General features: G+C 29.0%; 5 protein-coding genes across 7 annotated transcripts in view; 3 read left to right on the plus strand and 2 right to left on the minus strand.

The window, feature by feature from the left end:
• Window positions 1-7,963, plus strand: part of LOC124498785 (metabotropic glutamate receptor) — a 66,000-nt gene extending 58,037 nt beyond the window's left edge. For both annotated transcript variants that reach the window (XM_075731156.1, XM_075731157.1), the window contains exons 4-11: window positions 1,733-1,780; window positions 1,859-2,397; window positions 3,453-3,748; window positions 3,848-4,536; window positions 4,648-4,803; window positions 4,879-5,172; window positions 5,289-5,475; window positions 5,848-7,963. In XM_075731156.1, coding sequence (XP_075587271.1) covers window positions 1,733-1,780; window positions 1,859-2,397; window positions 3,453-3,748; window positions 3,848-4,536; window positions 4,648-4,803; window positions 4,879-5,172; window positions 5,289-5,475; window positions 5,848-6,842 — 3,204 coding nt within the window. In that variant the 3' untranslated portion in view covers window positions 6,843-7,963. The remainder of the gene's footprint in view (window positions 1-1,732; window positions 1,781-1,858; window positions 2,398-3,452; window positions 3,749-3,847; window positions 4,537-4,647; window positions 4,804-4,878; window positions 5,173-5,288; window positions 5,476-5,847) is intronic.
• A 157-nt stretch (window positions 7,964-8,120) lies between these two features.
• Window positions 8,121-9,276, plus strand: Tapdelta (Translocon-associated protein delta). Its single transcript, XM_047062656.2, has 3 exons — window positions 8,121-8,479; window positions 8,552-8,628; window positions 8,714-9,276. Exons 1-3 carry the CDS (start codon window positions 8,158-8,160, stop codon window positions 8,978-8,980), a joined length of 666 nt encoding a protein of 221 aa, XP_046918612.2. The 5' UTR covers window positions 8,121-8,157; the 3' UTR covers window positions 8,981-9,276.
• Window positions 9,277-9,384: 108 nt separating this feature from the next.
• mRpS9 (mitochondrial ribosomal protein S9) lies at window positions 9,385-11,391 on the minus strand. Its single transcript, XM_047062631.2, has 6 exons — window positions 10,848-11,391; window positions 10,600-10,773; window positions 10,453-10,541; window positions 10,040-10,390; window positions 9,746-9,975; window positions 9,385-9,670 (listed from the first exon to the last, which is right to left on the minus strand). The coding sequence occupies exons 1-6, from the start codon at window positions 11,283-11,285 to the stop codon at window positions 9,579-9,581; spliced, it is 1,374 nt and encodes a 457-aa protein (XP_046918587.1). The 5' UTR covers window positions 11,286-11,391; the 3' UTR covers window positions 9,385-9,578.
• Window positions 11,392-11,500: 109 nt separating this feature from the next.
• LOC124498825 (sugar transporter SWEET1) lies at window positions 11,501-13,965 on the plus strand. Of its 2 annotated transcripts, none has more exons than XM_047062648.2 (6): window positions 11,501-11,647; window positions 12,196-12,317; window positions 12,407-12,484; window positions 12,560-12,683; window positions 12,760-13,110; window positions 13,601-13,965. In XM_047062648.2, exons 2-6 carry the CDS (start codon window positions 12,250-12,252, stop codon window positions 13,673-13,675), a joined length of 696 nt encoding a protein of 231 aa, XP_046918604.1. In that variant the 5' UTR covers window positions 11,501-11,647; window positions 12,196-12,249; the 3' UTR covers window positions 13,676-13,965. The 2 variants fall into 2 exon arrangements, with proteins under 2 accessions (XP_046918604.1, XP_046918605.1); XM_047062649.2 differs by lacking the exons at window positions 11,501-11,647; window positions 13,601-13,965 and adding exons at window positions 12,015-12,154; window positions 13,323-13,526 and having other exon boundaries at window positions 12,217-12,317.
• On the minus strand, window positions 13,903-17,059 carry LOC124499141 (pelle-like serine/threonine-protein kinase pik-1). The gene is made up of 4 exons (XM_075730987.1): window positions 16,471-17,059; window positions 15,692-16,406; window positions 14,850-15,627; window positions 13,903-14,792 (listed from the first exon to the last, which is right to left on the minus strand). The coding sequence occupies exons 1-4, from the start codon at window positions 16,763-16,765 to the stop codon at window positions 14,001-14,003; spliced, it is 2,580 nt and encodes an 859-aa protein (XP_075587102.1). The 5' UTR covers window positions 16,766-17,059; the 3' UTR covers window positions 13,903-14,000.
• Window positions 17,060-21,786: the final 4,727 nt, after the last annotated feature.

The raw sequence follows: 21,786 nt of genomic DNA on the forward strand, positions 1-21,786 counted from the left end.
TCATTTTTCTTTTCTTTTTTTTTTGGTCGATGATACTTCCAACAACAACAACAACAGCAATAAAAAAAATCGTTTTTATCATTATGATAACCAATTGATGATGATGACGATGATAGCTGCATTTAATTCCATATATTTATTTAGTTGGAAAAAAAAGAAAATTTTTTTATCTAGCCCGAAAAATTGATTCTTCCTAAACGGTATATCATCGAGAATAAAAAAAAAACATTTCCTCTCTTAAAACCCAGGTTCGGCTATATTTTATTTTCATCATCATCATCATCATCATTATTATTATAACATCACGCAAATTGCATCATCATACCAAACATATCCAAACATTTCAATGTTTCAGTGTTAGTTCCAGTTTAACACAGGCAAACATTGAACAGGTATTCAAAAGAAGAAAAAAGAAAAAAAAATCAAATTGAAACTATAAAAGATTGAATGAACAAAAAAAAAAAAAAAAGAAAAAAGGTAGAAATGAATTCGAATTTAAATATTTGATCATCATCATTTGCATGAATATGAATATAAAAAATAAAAATGAGGAACTAAATCAAGAAATTTTTTTTTTGTCTCCATTCAATTCAGAAAAAAAAGAAAGAATTTTATTTTTAGATTGAAATACAAATAGATAGATGTAAAATGTAAACTAAATGATGACGACAAAATCAAAAGTTTTGAAATTGAATGAAAAAAAAAAATGAAAACCGGAGATTTGTGATGATGAGAATAAAAAAAAATCAATACAAGAATCCAGAATTTTTGTGTTATATTTTCTTGAAACACACACACACACACACATAAAAAAAATTCACAATTAATGAGATATAAGATGTGTCTAATGATTCAAGTGTGTGTGTGTATGGCTAAAATATTCCATAAAAATTCCATAAATTCTATAATTTCATGTTCCCTAATACGCCAAGAATTCGAATGGATTTTTGTTTTTTTTTCTCATTTTTTTTTCATTGTTGTCACCAGCAAAAAAAAAGCAGACAACAACAAAAAACAACCAGAGAAAATGGAAAAAATTGTTTTTTTTCAGTTGACAGCTTTTACAATTGATGATGAACGATGTCCGAAAGCAAAAAAAAAAATCTTGAATTTTGAAAAAAATGAAAACAGTAGAGCAAAGAAAAAAAATGTTACTCATAGATGAAGAAAACAAAATTGAAAAGGTGGCGCCCGTCATATTATCTTAGATACGATGATGGTAACGAAAAATAAAAAATAAAAAAAAAATGAATAAACTTATACCACCACCACCACACATATGTCACATATCGTATCGCGTATAGCATGTACAAATGTTTTGAACAAAAACGAAAAAAAACGATAAACAAAATCGTTTTTTTTTCTCGAAAATTATTGAAAACAACAACAAGAACAGGTTGAATGGAAAACGAGAAAAAAAATCAGGTTGATGTCGATCTCAGAGAAAAAAAAACAAACAAACACCCGATGTTGAAATATTTTTCATTCACCATTTTCTTGTTTTGATATATTCATAATAATCTTATTTATTATTTTATCCAAAAAAAATGTTCAACCAGATTTGTTATTGCAAAGTTTTTTTTCTTTCAAATTCAAATATTTTGCCACAATGCACATATTTTTGGATATTCATGAACATAATGCTGACATGGATATTGCTGACATATTAATCGATATTGATTGATTGAAATAATATTAATTAAATTATATCATGTGTTTTTTCTTATTCCAGGTTTCACTACAAGTTGCCAATTTGTTAAGATTATTTAAAATTCCACAGGTAATCATTCAAAAAATTTAATCCAAAATATAACCATTAATGGCAATTTCTGTTTTTTTTCTTCTCTTGAATTCACAGGTCAGCTACGCCTCAACAGGAACATCATTGAGCGATAAAACACGTTATGATTTTTTTGCTCGTACTGTTCCACCTGATACGTATCAAGCATTAGCGTTGGTTGATTTGGTTCTCAAATTTAATTGGTCATATGTTAGTCTAGTAACATCTGAAGGTCAATATGGTGATTCTGGTATGACTGCATTTGTTCGTGAAGCAAAAAAACGTTCAATTTGTATTGCGGCCAATGAAAAAGTACCACAAAATGCCAATGCAAATTATTTTCAATCAATATTGTTCAATTTACGTACAAAACCAAATGCTCGTGGTGTTGTACTGTTTTTACGTGCTGAAGACAATCGTGGCTTACTTGAGGCCGCTCAATCACTCAATTTTACAAATCATTTTACATTTATTGCTTCGGATGGCTGGGGTAAACAGGATCATTTAGTATTGGGTGTTGAACAAGTAGCCGAAGGTGCTATCACTGTTGAATTGGCAACAACTGAAGTACAAGAATTTGATAAATATTTCACCAATCTAACCATCGAACATAATCGGTAATTATGATTATTTTACATACAAAAAATCTAATCAAATTGAATACTGATCACACATGAACTATGGTGATAGAAAAAAAATGAATCGAAATGAAAATTAAAAAAAATTGAAATAGAGATAGAGAAATATAAAAATAACATCAATTCTACAGAATGGAAATATGAGAATTGGATTCAAATTTTTTTGTTTTTGTTTCTATTCCAAATGTAAATTTGAAACTTATTATTATCATCATGAAAAAATAATGCTGCTGATGATGATGATGATGATGATGATAATTTCTCTAATCTCAAACAACAACAACAACAACAACAACCAATTCAATTTGTTTTTTTCAAAATGTGCAATAGTGTGATAATGGTAGCACATAAAATGAGATTTAAAAAAAAGGTGAAACAAAAACACAAAACAAATGAATTTCAACCAGTTATTATTTTTTTTTTTTTTTTGTTTTTCAAATGACAATTTTCCATTTGTTGTTGTTTCATATCACATTACATTATATGTGAAATATGATTATCAAATTCTGTAGGATTTCATACGCACACACACAGTGTGTAGTAGTTTATGGAAATGAAAAATTGATAAAATAAATATTAAAAAAACAAACAAACAGACAAATATAATTCTCATAATGTTGTGTATTGTGTATATACATAATTCCATAATTATCATTATCATATTATATAAATGGATGTTGAAAATTTTGTTGTTGTTGTTGTTGCTTTTGTACAAGTTTTTCTAATCCATTTATTTTTCGATTGGTTTGTTGTTTTGTATATCATCATCATCAAGATATTTTAGTTTTGAATATACATTATTTATGAATGAATAAATTTTGAATCCACTAATTTCAATTTGGGTTTGTTCCATTTGTTCATTTTGTGATCGTCATGTTTTTAAATTTTTTTTTTGATAATAATAATGTATCTATGGTTTAATATAAATTTTTTTCTTTATGTTTTCATCCACACACACACACACACACACACACACACACACACACACACACACGCACACACACACACAAAAACATTGGCTCAAATAAATAAAGACGAAATCCTTGGTTTAAAGAATATTGGCGTGATACATATGGTTGCCGTTTTGATGATGATCCATTTGAGAACTTATCCGTGCCTTTATGTTCACAACAATTACCTACCGGTATCATTGGTTATAAACAAGAATCTAAAGTACAATTTGTTGTCGATGCTGTTTATTCATTTGCATATGCATTACATAATGCATGGCTTGATCTATGTGAATCCGATGAAGGATATTGTCCAAGATTAAAAGAGCTTGATGGTGAAACATTCTATAAACATTATCTGCTCAACGTTTCATTTATTGGTTAGTATTCTTTTTTCATTTTTGTTATGCATACATTTTAGTATTGAAAAGATTGTTTGCTGAATTTTATTATTATTATTATTATTTTGTTTTGAAAAGATTTGGCAGGTACTGAAATTCGTTTTGATAAAAATGGCGATGGTCTCGGCCGTTATAATATATACAATTTTCAGCTTAACAACAGTCAACGCTCAACTTTATCGACGAATCAATATAATTATAAAAAAGTTGGTCAATGGAGTGATGCTGGATTGGAATTATATCTAGATGAGCTTGTATTCAACATTACACCAGATGACGATAGCTTTCAAGATATACAGGTTGATGGTAATGATGGTTATACACGTATTGTACGAGTACCAGAATCAATTTGTTCGAAACCATGTAAAGTAGGCCAAATTAAAATCGTACAACAAGGTGACCGTTGTTGTTGGATTTGTGCAGCATGTAAACCATATGAATATGTTTATAATGAATCTACATGTGAAGATTGTGGTGAAGGCCGTTGGCCATATCCGGACAAACAAAGCTGCTATGATTTAGAATTACGTTATATGAAATGGGCATCAATGTTTGCCATAGTGCCAATAATAATTGCTCTCATTGGCCTTATTCTAACATTTTTTGTCATAATGATATTTGTCAAATATAGTGACACACCTATTGTCAAAGCATCGGGCAGAGAATTATCATTCATCTTGCTTGGCGGTATCATTTTTTGCTATCTTAATACATTCATTTTGATTGCCAAACCAACATTAATCACCTGTGCCATACAACGTTTTGGGGTAAGTTGATTTTTATCATATTCAACATAACAAAAAAATTTATATTAAATTCATCTAATAAAATGTAATCTATTTAATAAACTAAACAAAACAAAAACAAAAAAAAAATAGGTTGGTTTCGGTTTTGCTATAATCTATGCAGCATTGCTTACAAAAACTAATCGAATATCAAGAATATTCGATAGTGCAAGAAAAACTGTCCGTCGTCCAAGCTTTATTAGTCCAAAATCACAAGTGATTATTACCGGTTTTTTGGTCATGATACAGGTAAATCCATTGATTACATTTTTTTCATAATATTAAATAATAATAATAATAATCAATTAATATATATAATGATAGATAATTGGTACGGGTGTTTGGTTTTTGCTTGAACCACCGGGTATCCGTAAATATTATCCAGATGGTAAAAGATCCGAAGTGATACTTAAATGTCGTGTACGAGATTCCAGTTTTTTATTAAGCCTCATGTATAATATGTTTCTTATAACAACATGTACATTATATGCGGTTAAAACAAGAAAAATACCGGAAAATTTTAATGAATCAAAATTTATTGGCTTTACCATGTATACAACATGTATTATTTGGCTAGCATTTGTTCCAATCTATTTTGGAACTGGCAATAATTTCGAAGTAAGCAAATTGATTCGATTTATTCTCAATTCAATTGATTTAATTATTGATTATATCCAATTGAATGAAAACAAAAATATCTCACTCTTTATATCAATATAATCCAAAATAAAAAGATCCAGATAACGACATTATGTGTTTCGATTTCATTGAGCGCTTACGTAGCATTATTTTGCCTTTTTTCACCAAAATTATACATAATCATCTTCCATCCGGATAAAAATGTTCGTAAGCTAACTATGAATAGTGCAACGTATAAGAAAACAACATCTTCAAGTGTTCCCACAACATCATCCAATCACGGTAATTAATTCAAATCGCATGTTTTTTTTCTCTCTCTCTCGATTTGTTTTTGGTCTATTTATGTTTTGTTCATTTTTTCCATTTCATTTTCATTTTCATTTTTGTTTCGTTTCTGTGTTTTTGTATTTTTATTAATCCCGGGAAAACAATTTTTTTGTTTTATTTATTTATATGCAATATCCTTTTTTGTTTGTCCTAGATTTTGTTTTTCAGTGAATGTACATGAATCCCTATAATATAATTCAAATTGTTACGAATTAAACAAAAAAATCTTTGTTTTTGTTGTTGTTGTTGTTGTTATTTTTATCATATCGTTGTTATTGTTGTTGTTGTTGTTGTTTTTTTTCTTTAAATTTCCATTTTGGAGACTAGAACATGTCAAATTAACCGTTTCTGAAGATAATCGAGTTTATGCTGCCACTGAAACCAGTACACGTTCAGTAACGGCTGCTGCAGCCGTTGCAACCGTAGCGACCGTTGTAAGTGTTTCCGCTGTCGATGTTCTTGGTCCGGCTATAACGGCTGCAACTATGGCCGCAGCTGCTGATATAAATAATAGCGATAATGACAATGATAATGATGATGATGATGATGATGATGACGATGATGATGATGATTACGATGAAAACGAAATGAATGATGAATGTAATTACGATGATCATAATAAAAAACGTGATTCAAATAAATCATTATCGTCATCAAAAATAATGATAAACAATAATAATGATCAATTAGCTGCCAAATCTTTATCATCGCCAATCAGACAACCACCACAACAATTATCATCATGTCCAAAAATGACCACATCAACCACAGCAGCCATTGTGACAACAACCGATCTGGCCACTTGTATTACACATGGCCGACCACAGCAGCTCAAACATCAGATCGTCCATTATCATCATCATCACCACGCTCATCAACAACAGCAACAACAAAAACATTCTCATCCTCATTACTATCATCATCATCATCAACAACAACAACAACAACAGCAACCAAATACTGTAACTATAGTGTCAACAACGCCTACATCATTATCATCATCACCTACTTCCGTAATGAGCCCAACATTTTCTACAACACCGACTTCGACCTTACCAGTAGCAACAATTTGTAGTAATCCATGTGATGATGATCATGACGAACATGATTATAAAAATGGTGGTCATTTATCACCCCATCACAGTCATGGACGCCATCAACAACAACATCAACATCGAAGATCATCAGCAGCGGCAGCAACGACAACAATAACGACAACATCAGCCACACAACAACAACAACAACAAATATCAAATCAACAACAACAGCAACAACAACAACAGAATAAAAATGTCAATAACAAAACATTGACATCATTGTAATTGTCAATTTTGTGTTTAATTATTTCTGAATTGTTGCTGTTGTTGATCTTATTATTGTCCAAACCAAACAAACAAACAAACAAATAATTCAAAAAAACAATGTTGTGATTTTTGTATTAAAAAAAAAAAAATTTCGGTGATAAATTCTCGTTCTGAATCCAAATGCGTATCTTCTCATTACAAACAATTTTTGTTTCGTTTTGATTCATTCCATTGTATCCATCTGATGTTCTGATTCTGTATATCTCATTTTACACTTGACTTGTTGTTGACATGGACATAAATTTTTTTTGTTTCCTTCAATTTGATACAATTTTCTCATTTATTCGTTTAATGTAACGTTTAATTTTCAAATTCCATACACGATCGCCAACAAACCAAAAAACCATATAATAAACATACAATTCAATAAACTAATTGGTTGTCATTACCATAAATCCATATATGGTCCATTACATAACATTTGGAACGTTTGTCTGCTGCTGCTGCTGCTGCTGATACTGGAATTGTCATCAACCAATCGAATTTGTTGTTGTTGTTGTCATTGATTTTATTTTTATTTCTTACACACAGGCACAGACAGACACACACACACAAACTGATAAACAGCCTCTCTTTCTATATATCCATCCTTTTCCATTTACAAGAATAAAGAATTAAAATTAAAAAAAAATTAACTTATCACTCACACAACAGACACCATCATGCTAATCATTTATATATCAAAAAAACATTATAATTCATGTTATAAGAATATTTCATATGATGATGATTTCTATGTGTGGAAATTGACCAGTGGGTGATCAATAGATCAATGCAATGAGAATTAAGAAGTACAAGAAGAAGAAGAAAAAAAGCTTGAACTTTTTTTGTTATAATTAATTTGTCTTATTATTTATTCATTATTTCTTACAATGTCCCATTATATAATAATGATGGAATCTCATCTTTGTTCTTACAATTTTATTATTTATTATTTGTAATTTTTCATTTTGTAAACTAATGCACATACAATTAAACAAACCCATACACACACAAAAAGACACACACACACCATACACACGTTTATAAACAGTTAACAGTAATGATTTAAGTAAAATAAAAATAATTTCAAATAGTAATGTGGTTTTTGAAAATATCGATTTTTTTTCGTAAGAATTCTGGTTCGAATTTTAAAATTTTGAATTTTAAATTTTCCATCAATTGTGTTATACCATTGGAGTGGAAATAGTGGAATTTTGGTTTTTTTTTTGTTGCTCTGTGTGTGTGTGTGTGTGTTGTATGGCTCAGTCTGTTTGTGATACATGCATGCTTCATGCTTTCAAGTATACGAATACTTGTACACGTAGACTTTTTTTTTAAAGACATAGAATACCGCATCTTTTCTGTTGGATATTTTTTTTTACATTTTTATTGTCTTTTAACAGTTTTTTATTTATTTTTTTTTGTTGGAAAAGAAAGAATGAATCAATCAAATATTTTAATCAAAATCAGTTTATTCGGTTTGATTGTTTTATCATCAACAGTCATAGCTGATGTTTGTCAGGCAACAACAAAAAGCTATACGGCTAATGATGGTCTAGTGTTGGTTAGTACTGGACATGTTATACAATTTATAACAAATTGTCCTAAAGATGGTAAGCTTAAATTGTAAAATGGAAAATATTTACTAAATTAATTGCATTCAATTAAAAAAAAAAAAAAAATAGTGATTCCTGCTTATGCAATTTTCAATGATCGAACATTATCTGTTGCTCTTATAGATGAATCAACCGGTTCATATCAGGTAATAATGGATAATTAATATATATATTTTTTATTTATTTACAAATAATATATTGAAATTTCACATTATCAAACAACAAATCTAGATCTCATGGACAAATGATTTAACATCATCATCATCCGGTAGCTATGAAATATCCATTTATGATGAGAATGGTTATCAACAATATCGTAAAGCAAAACGTGATAATGGTAATGCTGCTATACGGCCATTATTCATGTTACCATTCCGACATTCATCACCATATAGTGGACCAATTGTTCGTACAGAATTTGCTGTACTTATGGTTACATTGTTCCTGTCATATTATGCTATTACGCTTCGTTTTAAAATTATGAACAAAAAAATTTAAAGACACACAAAACAAAAATAGCATTCACTTAATTTGAGATTTTTGATCAAAATATAAATTCATATTGCCTTTTTTTCCTCAATTTTAGCAGTTTTAATAGAAAAACCAAAAAAAAAAAAAATTATGTTTTCTCTTTAAAAATATCAAATATCAAATTTAATCCAAAAGAAAAAAAAAGATTTTTTTTAATCCTGGAAACAACAACAAACACAACGAATCTGGTTACATCAACATGTATGCATGAATTATGGAAAAAACAATGAAAATAAAAAAAAAATTTTTTTTTTGTTTCACAATGATGCACACCCGCATGTGTTTATTTATGGGGGGAAAAAAATTTGCCACATTGAATTAATTCTTATGAAATTCTTTCATCAAAATATCTCATGTAATTACGATTCTTATTCATCATTTTACAAAAAGAATTTAATTCTATTCAAAGTATAATAAGTATAGAATGACAGAAAAAGGAAGAAAAAAATCGACTTTATAATAATGACAATTGTAATAAATGAATTTTTTTTTTTTTTTTGATAAAGACAGTGATGAACGTTGCTATTGGAACAAAAAAAAGTGATTTTTTTCCTCGTCTTGAATATTAACGTTTTTTCCAGGTATATTTTCGTCGAGCACCTTCTTGGCCCCAGATTTTTCGCAATTTGACACGTCGATCATTGGAAAGAAGTCCAACTATGGAAATTGAATTTTTTTTTTAAATTAGTAATATAATGTGCATATAAAAATAAAATATTAAAAATTCTGTACCTAATCGCATTTTTTCCACTGTATCATGGTCAACAAAACTTCGTAATGCTATCGATAATGCATAACGAATAGCACCGGATTGACTAGATGTTCCTAGTTCACGAACATGATGCGGAAATGGTGGTGAATCTTCACTGTATTCGCGTGTATATTCCAAATGAGTTGTTCGGCATTCAATGTCAACTTTGCCCATTAAGCCACAGAATTTTAATGGTGTCATCACTTGTTCCCTATGTGTTTAATAATTCTTGATAATGAAAATTAGGAAAAAAAAATAATTGCAAAAATTCTCACCGATCTTGTATGAAATCAAAATATAGGATATCTTGTCCATTGATATCCACTTTACCCGTACCATTACCACGAACGGTAACGTTGGCAACACAAAGTTTTCGACGACCAATTGCGTTCATATATGGTCGACCATCTTGGTCAAACATTAACGGTGGTATTTCCATTATTTCAATAGCAGATTTAATTTCTTTACGAAATTTCATTATAAAATCTTGACATAATTTCGAATATGGATGACTAGCCAAACGTTCCAAAGCTACAATGAAAGCTTCATATTTAGAAACTTCAAGTTTTTCCAAAAACATGGCCTTCATTTCACTAGATGACATCCATTCTGATGATTTCAAATCCCTGTTTATGGATCAAAAATTAATTCCATATTCCATTGATTCAATAGAACAATTGGTACATACAATTTAGAATCACTTGGTGGATTATTAATACCGGAACGAAGTTGATCATCTTCATAATCTTTAAGGCGATTCATTTGTTCTTCAAGATCCTGGATAGAAAAAAAAAAATATTTTATCATTTGAACAAATTCATAATCATTCACTTACAAAGCATGTTTGATAGAAATTGGCACGGCTAGTATAGAAAAGTGAATGATATGGTCGACCATCGGCACTAAATTGTGCCTGCTTAATTGCCGGATAGATTTCCTTTGGTGGTTTCATTCGAGGACGGGCACGAGGATCGAATAAACCCGATGGCATTAGATATTTAAGTGCATCCTGTTGAAATGTTGCCATATTATATGATTAGTTTAGAATTTTGAAAAAATGAAAAAATGATCAAATTTACTTACATCAATGTCTTGCTGATTTAATGAATCAATTTGTAATCCCATCATGTTGGCCAAATGTCGTCGACCACTTTCAAATTCTACTTCTTGTTCACGTATAAATTCACTATGCTGTCGTGCACGTTCCAGATATACTTTCATCGCTTTCGAAATAGTACCACGTTTTTGATCGGCTATACCGATATCTGAATCTAAATCTGGATCTGAAACCAATTCTGGTTGTTGTTTAAGATTCAAATGAGTGGTACCAAATTTAGGATTTGATGGTACACGTGGATCATTTGGTCGTTTTGGATATGCGGAACGACCATACATAACACTTCGATGAATTAATTCAGTATTGGTAATGTATTTGTTACATATTGTATCCATATGAAAAGATTGTTTCAAAATCCAATTAATCATTGGGAGCCTCGATGCTCGGCTAATTGTACCAGGCATTTTTTTCTGGTATGATAATGCAAATTCAAAATCCAAAATTCGTTATCACAAAGTAAAATTCGATTTTTTATAATATATGATACACAATGCCAAAAAATAAAAACATGTGATTGGAAATCCTAAATCCGAATTTATACGTGGCAAGTTATGATGTCTATGAGCATAGAATCCATATCTTGTGCAATATAATAGAATCCATGTATGTATAAACTTTTGTCTGTGTACATAATGATGAGCAACACGTGATTCATTTCATCATGGCACAATAATTTCAATTGTGTTGAAATTATTTGATTTGTGCAATTTATTACGAATGAAATCAAACATTCCAAAACATTTTATACCGGTAACCAGAAATTCTGGTAAGTATTATGAAACAAAATAAACACAAATTTTTAGTTTCGTTCTATTCTAATAGAATTGTTAAATATAACCTGCTCGACATATGCACATTCAAACACCTGTCACACACACACACATACAACCTTGCAAATTAGCAATCATATAATTCGAAAAACAAAATGTTTAATCGATTTCACCAAAACAAAACAAAAAAACAACCACATTTCATTCATTTACATCAATCAAATTATCCAATGACATACACATGGTGCACATTATTACTGATGGGAGGGACTTGATGACAAAAATCCAACAATTTTTTTCATCCAAATCGCATGATTTTGGTTGTACTTTTTCCACGACTCGACTATCTATATCTTTGTACATTTTCACTTTTAATTAGCACCGATAATAATCAAATCTATCGCTTTTTATACAGATTTAGGATGAATGATTTTTTTCCCTATTCAATGACAAGTAGCAATCATTATCATATATACAACAAAAAAAACTGATCATAACTTTTGGTATTAACTGAATTTATATTATATTTATTTAATTTCAATAGTTTTTCTATGGTTTACTGTAGACGAAAACTTTATTTTTTTTTTTGTAATAACCAATGGCTTTAATTGAATTTGTTGGCCAAGTGGCCACCATATTTACACTTTTTTCATTTTTGACTGGAATGTAAGTATTCTGTAACAACAAAAAAAATTTTTTTTGTTTTTTTTTTGTTTAAAAATTTTGATAACTAATTTTCAAATTCAATTCAATAGTCCAATATGTCGAAGTATTCAATTGGCTGGTTCGACTGATAATTTTTCTTCATTACCATTTCTTGTTGGAAACATGTGGTATGTGTGTTGCTGCTACTGTAATTGCTTTTTGGATTTTTTTTTTCATTATATTCAATATTTGCATTCATATAGTGGATATCTATGGCTTCGATATGGTTTTATGCTCGATGATCCTACAATGATATTTGTCAATGTGATTGGATTTACATTACAATCAATCTATTTATTTTGGTTCTATCTTTACACTGTTCCGAAGGTTTGTGGATGATTTTTTTTTCGTTTCATTATTCGAACTATAATTTCATTTCAATTGATGTTTATAAAAAAATTAGAGCAAAATTAATCGTCCAATTATTGCCGTACTCAGTTTCATATTTTTTGTACATTTATATATACAATATTCAATTGAACCAGAATATCTTGTTGGTTTAATGGCCTGTTTATCATCGTTATTCTTTTCAATATCACCAATGCCATTAGTATTCGAAGTGATTCGATCCAAATGTACTGAACGTCTTCCATTCAGTTTGATTGCATCATCATTCATGGTTACATTATTGTGGTTTATATATGGTTCATTGATTGGTGATTCATTTGTAAAGATACCAAATGGTATTGGTGCAATCATTTACGGTATACAATTAAGCCTATTCGCTATTTATCCATCCAAACGTAATATTCAGGTAAGTTTTTTTCCTTGGAAGAAATAACAACAACAAAAAAACAAAAATCCAATTCAAATCCCATTTGCTTTTATACTAATTCATTTCACAATTAGTCAATATAACATAGTGTGTATAGCTTAACATTATAGATCAGAAAGATTCCTTCCCTAGAATCCTAAATTTTGTTTTTGGTTTTTTTTGTGAGCTATATCTTCTTCTTCTTTCAATAGTGAATTCATTCTGGTGACAAAAAAAAATACACTGAGCATTTTATCGTGGAATTGAAGTAAATTTTGAATTTCAGGCAATTATGATCCAATGTTATCGCTTTTATTTTCCTGTAATTTTGTTTTTTTTTGGTAAAGATTTGCTACCAAATTCAAAAATTTATTGAACAAAAAAATAAATAAATAAACCATTCTGCTAAACCAGAATTTTTTTTCTTTAGTGTTTGCAATTTCATTTTTTCTTCCTTCCTTTTTTTCCCCTACAATCAATATTTTTATAGATTTTGTACAGTCTAAAACAAACCGAAAAACTATTGACCAGCTTGTCATCACCAATGGCCGAAATGGATATTTGAATATCGTAAATGATCAAATTGAAATTGTCAATTAATTAACTAATTATATGTGATATAAATGACTGATGATGATTATTATTTTTGGCTACAATTTTCTTTTTCATTCATCTATTTCTTTGATAAAAGTATTTTCCATTCAATCATTCATTCATTCAATCAATCAATCACCTCAATTTGTTAATTGTTATCTTTGTTTTTTTTTGTTTTTGTTTGATTTTGATCTCGAATTTATATATAAAAATTAAATTTTTATTTTTTTCATAAATATGTGTGAAAAACATGAATAAAAATTTGTGAGAAATAAATGTGTGTATGTGTGGGTGTGTTAACAACAATTCTGTTCATTGATGATTAATCGATCAAAATCAGTGGTATCAAAACCTAATGCAGTCAACAATGGTATGAATGGTGTTGAATGTCGTTGCAATTGTTGTTGTTCATCATCATTATTATCGTCTTGTTCACCGGTTAAATTTTTTTGGCCATCATCATCATCATTATTATTATTTTTCAATGAAGATTTTTCATCATTCATTGTTGTTATTTTGGAAATCACATGTTCTTGTTGTTGTTGCTGCTGTAACTGTTCAATGTTATGATCAAGATTGATTAATTTTAAAATTCTGGATAAATCATCATTATTATTCGATTCAATTGTTTTGTTATTGATTGATAAATTTGATAATTGATTACAAGTGTTAATCGATGACGATAATATGGATGAAATTGATGATTCATTACTACTACTATTATTATTATTATTGGCTGTTGACAATGTTTCTGGATTTTCTCGTGAACGAATCAATGATTTATTTGATAATCGATTTTTCGAACAAAGTAAAAGATCCAAATAGTATGTGGATTCATTCGAATCTTTTGATGATACTAAATCTTCAATTATTTTCGTAACTTGAGCATCAAAATTTTCAAATACAACTTCACTCAATGTTCCACAGGATTTTCTAACGAAATCATACCATAATTGTAATTCAATAGGATTCTTTACATTTGTTTTCGATAATTGATCTTTTGATGATGACATTTTGTTCTGTATAACTTTATCACATAGTTGATATATTCTTTCAGTAGCTCGACATTGATTATAATATTCTAGAATCTAGTAAAAATAATCAATTAGCTTATTTACTCTGTGTTTATTCAAGATTAAACTCACCTGAACCATGATTGGACGTTTTGATTTAGTTTTATGGGCACATCTTCGACCTAATTCAAGAAGATAGTTGAATAAATGACGATTATCTGTAAGATTAACAATTCGTTTATCCATTAAAAATTCAAGCGTATTTTCATTCATTGAATCTTGTTTCTGATTTTGATTATTATTATTATCTGATTTAATAGATTGAATCTGTAACGTAGCATTCTGCACTTTACTATATTCATCTTCAACAGAATTTATGAGTAATTTTTTACCGTCATAAGCTCGTCTTCCTGTAGCCATTTCTAATATGACAATACCATAGCTATAAACATCGACAGCAGGACTAAGAATTTTCTGACGAAGATATTCGGCTGGCAAATAAACACTAGTTCCATTCACTGAACTAACAGTACAATGTGTATATATTGAATTTTCATTACGGCTATTTTTAACAACTTGACGTGCTAGTCCAAAATCACCAAGTTTTGGTTCAAACATTGGATCAAGTAAAATGTTTGCACTTTTAACATCACCATGTACGAATGGATTGCCTTTGAGTGTATGAAGAAAATTTAAAGCTCTAGCAACACCTTCACCAATTTTGGCACGTTGAATCCATGTTAATGGAACAGTATTGCCTTTACAAAGAAGACGATCTTCCAATGAACCATTAGACATGTATTGATATACAAGACATGGTTCTGGACCATCCAAGGATACAGCATATAATGGTAAAATATTATCAATACGGCAACAATTCAGGATTCGTAATTCTGTTAATGCTTGAGTTCTATGAATAAAAAGATTAAAATGAAAATTTGATTTATCAATAAAAATGTATATACTATACATACAAATTATCCAGGCCTTTTAATTTTTTTATTGCAACTTCAGTGCCTTTCCAATCACCAATATAAACGGTACCGAATCCACCACTACCTAAAACATTATCTTTGGAAAAATCATCGGTAGCAATCACCAGTTCTTTGTAGGTAATCTTAAAATCATCAATTTTCAATAAATATTCAATCTCTTTTTGATCATTCGATTTTGATCGTTTTGATAATCCAGCTTTTTTTGTATCATTTTGCAAATCGATCAATGTTTTTTCCTCATCCGATTGGCCACAATTATTTTGATGATTATTTTTACATCGATTATGATTTTGATGGTGATGATCATAATATTTGGAATTTCCACCCATAAAATTTTTCAATGTTGATTGTTTGGCATTTAAATCTTTGATTATGATTGATGATAAATCATTTGATTTTGATCGATTATACATTGATTCAAGATGTTCAAACGATGGATTACCATCGGTTGTTTCATACATTATACGAAGTTTTTGATTAACAAATGGCAATAAATGATGTAAAGCACGATGATGTTTCATTTGGGCTAGATATATGAATAAATGTGATACTTTGGCATTACTAGATTCCCATTTTGTAAGCAATTCATTTGTAGGTGATGCACTTCGATATAATGCATGTGAAATTAATGTCAATTGAGTGTCATTAAAACCCATATAAAGGCCACCAAGTTCACGCCAAGAATTATCGGCATCTATATATGTTGAAATAAATATTATTGAAATATGAATGTCATATTCAATCATAATGGATCATACCGAGAAGATCACAAATAGATTTACGGATATTGTATGGTAGTTCATATACATACACAACTGGAGATCGATTCGAAATATTTTGGCTTTGATAGCCACCATAATTAGAATTGGTTGTTTGTGTGGAATACAGCATTGGCGGTGGTGGTGGTTGTGTTGTTAAAATATCTTTATGATTTGGAGCGGATGGAATTAATGGCTGGTGGTGGTGATGGAAAATGTGATGGTGAAAACGGTGAATGTTGATTCTGTAATTGATGATGATGATTATGATGAAGATAATGCGGTGGGTGTGCATGATGATCAACGCCCATATCGTATGATGGTGAAGGTGATGGTGGTGATGGTAATGGTGATTGATGATTCGCTAATAATGGTAACCAATAACTACGTTGTTGATTTGGTGAAGATCCAACCATAAATGATGATGATGATGGCAATGATTTTTGTGGTATTGTTGTTGTTGTTGTCGTCGTTGTAGTTGTAGTTGTACTTGTTTCCAATCCATTTATGGGCATTCGAGGTGTACCCGATGGTGATGTGGATGTATTATCGATTATCCTTTGGTTATTGTTTTGATGTTGATGAACATTATGATGATGATTATTATTTAAATTTTGTTGTTGATAATTATCAGTTCTGGTTGAATGGCTATTATTATTTGTATTCACATTCGACATGATTGAAATGATGATGATGTATCCAAATTAAATTAAAATAAAAATATATTATTATGCAATGCTTTTATGCAATTAATTCGTATAGTTTCGTAATTTTCATTTATTCATCTAAAGAAAATAAAAGAAAATTGTTAATTATTCTAATTATCATCAAACTTTAGTGGAATTGATGGAAAAAAACCCAATTGATATCTATTCTATAATAATAATAATCTCTTACCTGTACTCGTGCTGGTCTTGTATTTTATTGTTCACACAATGTTGTGGACTACTATTTCTTTATTCATCATTCAACATCGAACAAAAAAAAAGGAAAAGCAAAAGAAAAAATTTCATCCGAGTGTGATTTACGTTTAAGGTAAACAATGAAAATTTCAATGATTGAATTCAATGGTAATCAATGGTTTACCATATATCTACTAAACATGTGTGTGAGTAGTACAGATTTACATGGCCAGTTAATATATTTAACGATGAAATGTTGAAAACAGGGAATCTACAAACAACAACAACAACAACAAAAAACTATATGTATGAATTGGAATGATTAGTATTCGGATCCAATAATTATTGAGTCAATCGATTGAATGTAAATATAAACACGTTGAAATGCATTCAACGCTTTGTATATATAAATTGATGATGATGATGATGCCGAAAAATTTTTTTTTTTTGGATCAATCACCAATAGATGGCACTCGTATAGTATTTCGAACATATTAATATTTACAATGTTTTGAAAATTTTTTTAATCATTTTTTTTTATTTTTTTTTTTCATTCTGATCATATACAATCAAATTCAAGCCATTACAATTCTTTTGTTGAATATATAATGATTAATCAATCAACAACAAATACAATATAATATCAATCATATCAGATCGATTGCTCGGTTTGTCTGTTTTTTTTATAATAAGAAATCAGAATTGTTTTTTTTTCAAATGTTGTTGTTGTTGTTGTTGTTTTTCATTCGACAAATTTCAGTCCAAATTTCAAAGATGAAAATTTTTTTTTGTTTTTTTCTCATGTCAAATATACCAATAATAAGTGATGATGAGATTGTGGATACAAAACAAGCCATGCATAAACCAGACAAACGTGATGCAATTGAATGTTTGGAAAAAAATTAGTACCACAAAAAAGAGACAAACTTGCCAGATATAAAGACCGATTAGATTAAGAGAGCAGCCATACCATACCAAATTAGACCAAAAAAGAAAAATAGATATCAATCATACGGATACCAGATCGATCCTTGATCAAAATGGATCAATATCCGATTCCACGATTATATCAATCCTTGTTTATATATAGATCATTATTTATTCGTCCGTTTCATCTGATTCGATCGAATCTTTACGTGTACGTGGTTTTGGTTTTAAATTTTCCAATTTCTTTTTCTGTTCAGAATTACGAAGTTTTTCACTGATTTTTCGTGAATGGCCATTCGGATCAAAACGATTTGTATGTTGTTCAGCTTCTTTTTTTGTTCGTTGTTTACCACTTTGTGATGAAAACATATGTTTATCATGTTCAAACATATAATATTCTAAAACGGTTGGATCTTCAAGTGATGACATTTTGATATAATCAAAACAGGAATTCTGGTCGAATATAGTCAGAAAAGTGAATTGCAATGAAAATATTACAAGAAGAATACTGTAAATGGCAAAAATGATAAAAAAGAAAATCTGAAAATCAAATAAATTAAAAAAAAAAAAAATTAAACGTTGAATAATAATAATAATGAATGAATGAATGAATGAGAAGAATATATAAAATTTAACATCCTTGATCGCTATGTGCATCCATTTATATACTAGTCGTGAAATGGTTTTTTTTTATTATCGAAAGAAAATCATTTTCATCCAATACAAAATAAATACAAAAAGAGACAGCAATAACAAACAAGTTTCACTTATGGAGGTTTTTTTCCTTTTTGGTTGTCATTCATTAATGTTGACGCCCCAAACATTCTATCGAATAATGTACGATTTTTTTTATTTTGTTTTGTTTATTATTCCGATTTTTCACACACACATACACACACACACACACGTACGCACTGATAATCGTCTGTATAAAAGACCTTCATGGATGCCAACAAAAAATAAAAAATAAAAAAAATAAAAATAAGTGCTAAATGTACATGTATCTTGGATTGCGTGTGTGTGTATATTGTGTGTGTGTGTGTTTGGATATAATTGAGAGAGACACAAGTGTATGATTTAGTAAAAAAAAAAAAAAAAAATTTGAGAATCTAATGATGATGAGTTTTAACGATTAAATCAATGATGATGATGATGGATAAACAATAAGTAAAAAAAAAATTATCTCGGACAAAATACAATACAATCATGATGATCACATGATGATGATCAATGATATTTCATTTGATTATTTCGATTGATTTCAATTTTTTTTGTTTCTCCACCTCATTAATTACAATATAATATGACTGGTAATAAATTAATTATAAGTGTCATTCATTCATTCATTTTTTTTCTTTGCATTTCATTTACAATTGGAGCGTATAATATCAAAATAATGATATGAAATTAACAAAAAAAAAAAAAAAAAAAAATCATGTGGTTAGATTTTGTTTTTGGCTCTGATCATTACAAATAATAACTGATGTATATGGTGTGGAATTTTTTTTTTTTCGTTGATAAATAATGATGCAATTCACAATGACAATGATGCCATAAATAGAAAAAAAATACCGGAATTGGTGGATTCTTGATTTTTTTGTTCTCTTCAAAATGGTAATGTTTTTCAAAAATTTTTGTTGATTATTTCTATTGAAAAAATTCTATTCCAATTTTTTTTTTAAATCGCCCATATATATAGACATTATTATGTTCAATGAACTTGTTTTACAGGATTTTCATATAACCTGAATTGATTGACTAAGACCTGACAACCACCAAATCAAGATTGAATTTTGAAAATTACATTGAAAAAAAAAATAGAAGCCAGTTGGTCATCATCGATAATTTTTTTTTTATTTTTTTTTGGTACCAAACTAGTTGTTCAACATTTCATGATGTGTTTATATTTATAGCCACTGTGTATAATTCAAAGTAAAAAAAAAGAACTTGAAAAGGTTGGATTTTTAGAAAAAAAAGAAATCGACATTTTTTCTTTTTTGGTTCAACTACCAATAATCCGATAATGTTGTAAGATACATTGTGTACGTATCAATCATAGATATTCTTTTTGAGACAATTTGATTCGATTTTAACTAGAAAAAAAAACTAGACAGGCAGAATACAGACAGATTCATTGTGTTTAACCCTAATCAAATTCAAATACATTCCAATACACGCAATCCTTTTTTACTATTGCTAGTACGAGTAAACAAAACAAAACAAAACAAAAAAATCTATCTAAATCAACAAGTAGATGATTTACACTTAGCCATGTCATCATAAAAAAATTGCCATCAAAAATTATTGATTGGGTTGGTATTGGAAAAAAACCCGACACACACACACACACACAAACAAATCGATCGATCGATCGATCAATGAATATGACGACGTGGAACTTTTTTCTTCTTATCCATTTACAGGGGATAGACGATAGGAATTTTTTATTTCAAATAAAAAAAAACTTGTCTATATTTATCTGTTTTGATGATGGTATGATTTATCTGGCTGTCTGAATCTTCATGAATAATGATCAGAAATCTTTCAGAAAATTAATTTCATAACCAGCCATGATCTTATAATAACCAATTTTTAACATGGAAACAAAAAAAAAATAAAACGAAAAACAAAAATATTGAAGCAAAAAAAAATGTCGTCGTCATCATAATAATAAAAAAAACAACAACAACAAACATCATCATCATCATATGACTTGTGTTGTTTGTGTGTGTGTATATCCCATGTTTCCTGCATAAATATTGCATGCATGCAGTAATAATAATAATAAAAAAATGTATCCTCATTCTCTATCAATAACACTTAAAATGTATATTTCATTTTGCCATTTCGTTTAGCGTGATAACCTTTATAATAAACAATCATCATTGTCAAATGATCATAATAATAAACATACATACACATCACTCTGTATACTGAAATGCTTTTAAAGCATATGATAACACTATTGAAAATATAGAAGGATTTGCCAGTTTGTAAGTATGCAGTTTGTATTGCAGTAACACTGATACGATTCAGACCATACCAAAAAAAATGCATTGCTTTCCATTGTTGGTTTGGTTGCTAAATCAAATATCACGTAGGCAACACTTTGGTGTTGTATGTCTTGTCTGTCTGTATCTATCACAGATTCCACATCATCATAGAAAATGATTTTTCAAACACAACATTTTATAAGCATTGACGATAATATTATATTAGCCTTTCATAGCATTGAAAAAAATCATAAAAAAAAAATTCAATTACTGTCTCGTTGTAGTCGTTTTTTTTGTTAAAACAACAACTTGAAACAAAAATCCTGTTCTTAAACATAGTGGTTGGAAGATTTCAATGGATTTTGATTCAGAAAAATTATAAGAATTCATTTTGGTAAATGTTTATGAAAATTCTGTTGGATAATTACGATGAACAGACGCAAAAAATGTTCATTCAATAAAAATAAAAATTGTTCAAATTATTTAGGATACAC

Source organism: Dermatophagoides farinae, chromosome 5 (genome assembly GCF_024713945.1).
Source record: "Dermatophagoides farinae isolate YC_2012a chromosome 5, ASM2471394v1, whole genome shotgun sequence".
Lineage (NCBI taxonomy): Eukaryota > Metazoa > Arthropoda > Arachnida > Sarcoptiformes > Pyroglyphidae > Dermatophagoides > Dermatophagoides farinae.

What these genes read in the sequence shown, in the direction of transcription:
- mRpS9 (XM_047062631.2), bottom strand. Translation starts at nt 11,285, where the DNA reads ATGCCTGGTACAATTAGCCGAGCATCGAGGCTCCCAATGATTAATTGG. An exon ending in ATTTCTATCAAACATGCTTT is followed by an intron (nt 10,542 to 10,599) that starts GTAAGTGAATGA and finishes TTTTCTATCCAG; the next exon opens with GATCTTGAAGAACAAATGAA. An exon ending in CCACCAAGTGATTCTAAATT is followed by an intron (nt 10,391 to 10,452) that starts GTATGTACCAAT and finishes ATCCATAAACAG; the next exon opens with GGATTTGAAATCATCAGAAT.
- LOC124499141 (XM_075730987.1), bottom strand. Translation starts at nt 16,765, where the DNA reads ATGCACACCCACCGCATTATCTTCATCATAATCATCATCATCAATTAC. An exon ending in ATCTATTTGTGATCTTCTCG is followed by an intron (nt 16,407 to 16,470) that starts GTATGATCCATT and finishes CAACATATATAG; the next exon opens with ATGCCGATAATTCTTGGCGT. An exon ending in TTAAAAGGCCTGGATAATTT is followed by an intron (nt 15,628 to 15,691) that starts GTATGTATAGTA and finishes TTTTATTCATAG; the next exon opens with AACTCAAGCATTAACAGAAT.
- Tapdelta (XM_047062656.2), top strand. Translation starts at nt 8,158, where the DNA reads ATGCTTTCAAGTATACGAATACTTGTACACGTAGACTTTTTTTTTAAA. An exon ending in AACAAATTGTCCTAAAGATG is followed by an intron (nt 8,480 to 8,551) that starts GTAAGCTTAAAT and finishes AAAAAAAAATAG; the next exon opens with TGATTCCTGCTTATGCAATT. An exon ending in AATCAACCGGTTCATATCAG is followed by an intron (nt 8,629 to 8,713) that starts GTAATAATGGAT and finishes CAACAAATCTAG; the next exon opens with ATCTCATGGACAAATGATTT.
- LOC124498825 (XM_047062648.2), top strand. Translation starts at nt 12,250, where the DNA reads ATGGCTTTAATTGAATTTGTTGGCCAAGTGGCCACCATATTTACACTT. An exon ending in TTTTCATTTTTGACTGGAAT is followed by an intron (nt 12,318 to 12,406) that starts GTAAGTATTCTG and finishes TCAATTCAATAG; the next exon opens with TCCAATATGTCGAAGTATTC. An exon ending in CATCCAAACGTAATATTCAG is followed by an intron (nt 13,111 to 13,600) that starts GTAAGTTTTTTT and finishes ATATTTTTATAG; the next exon opens with ATTTTGTACAGTCTAAAACA.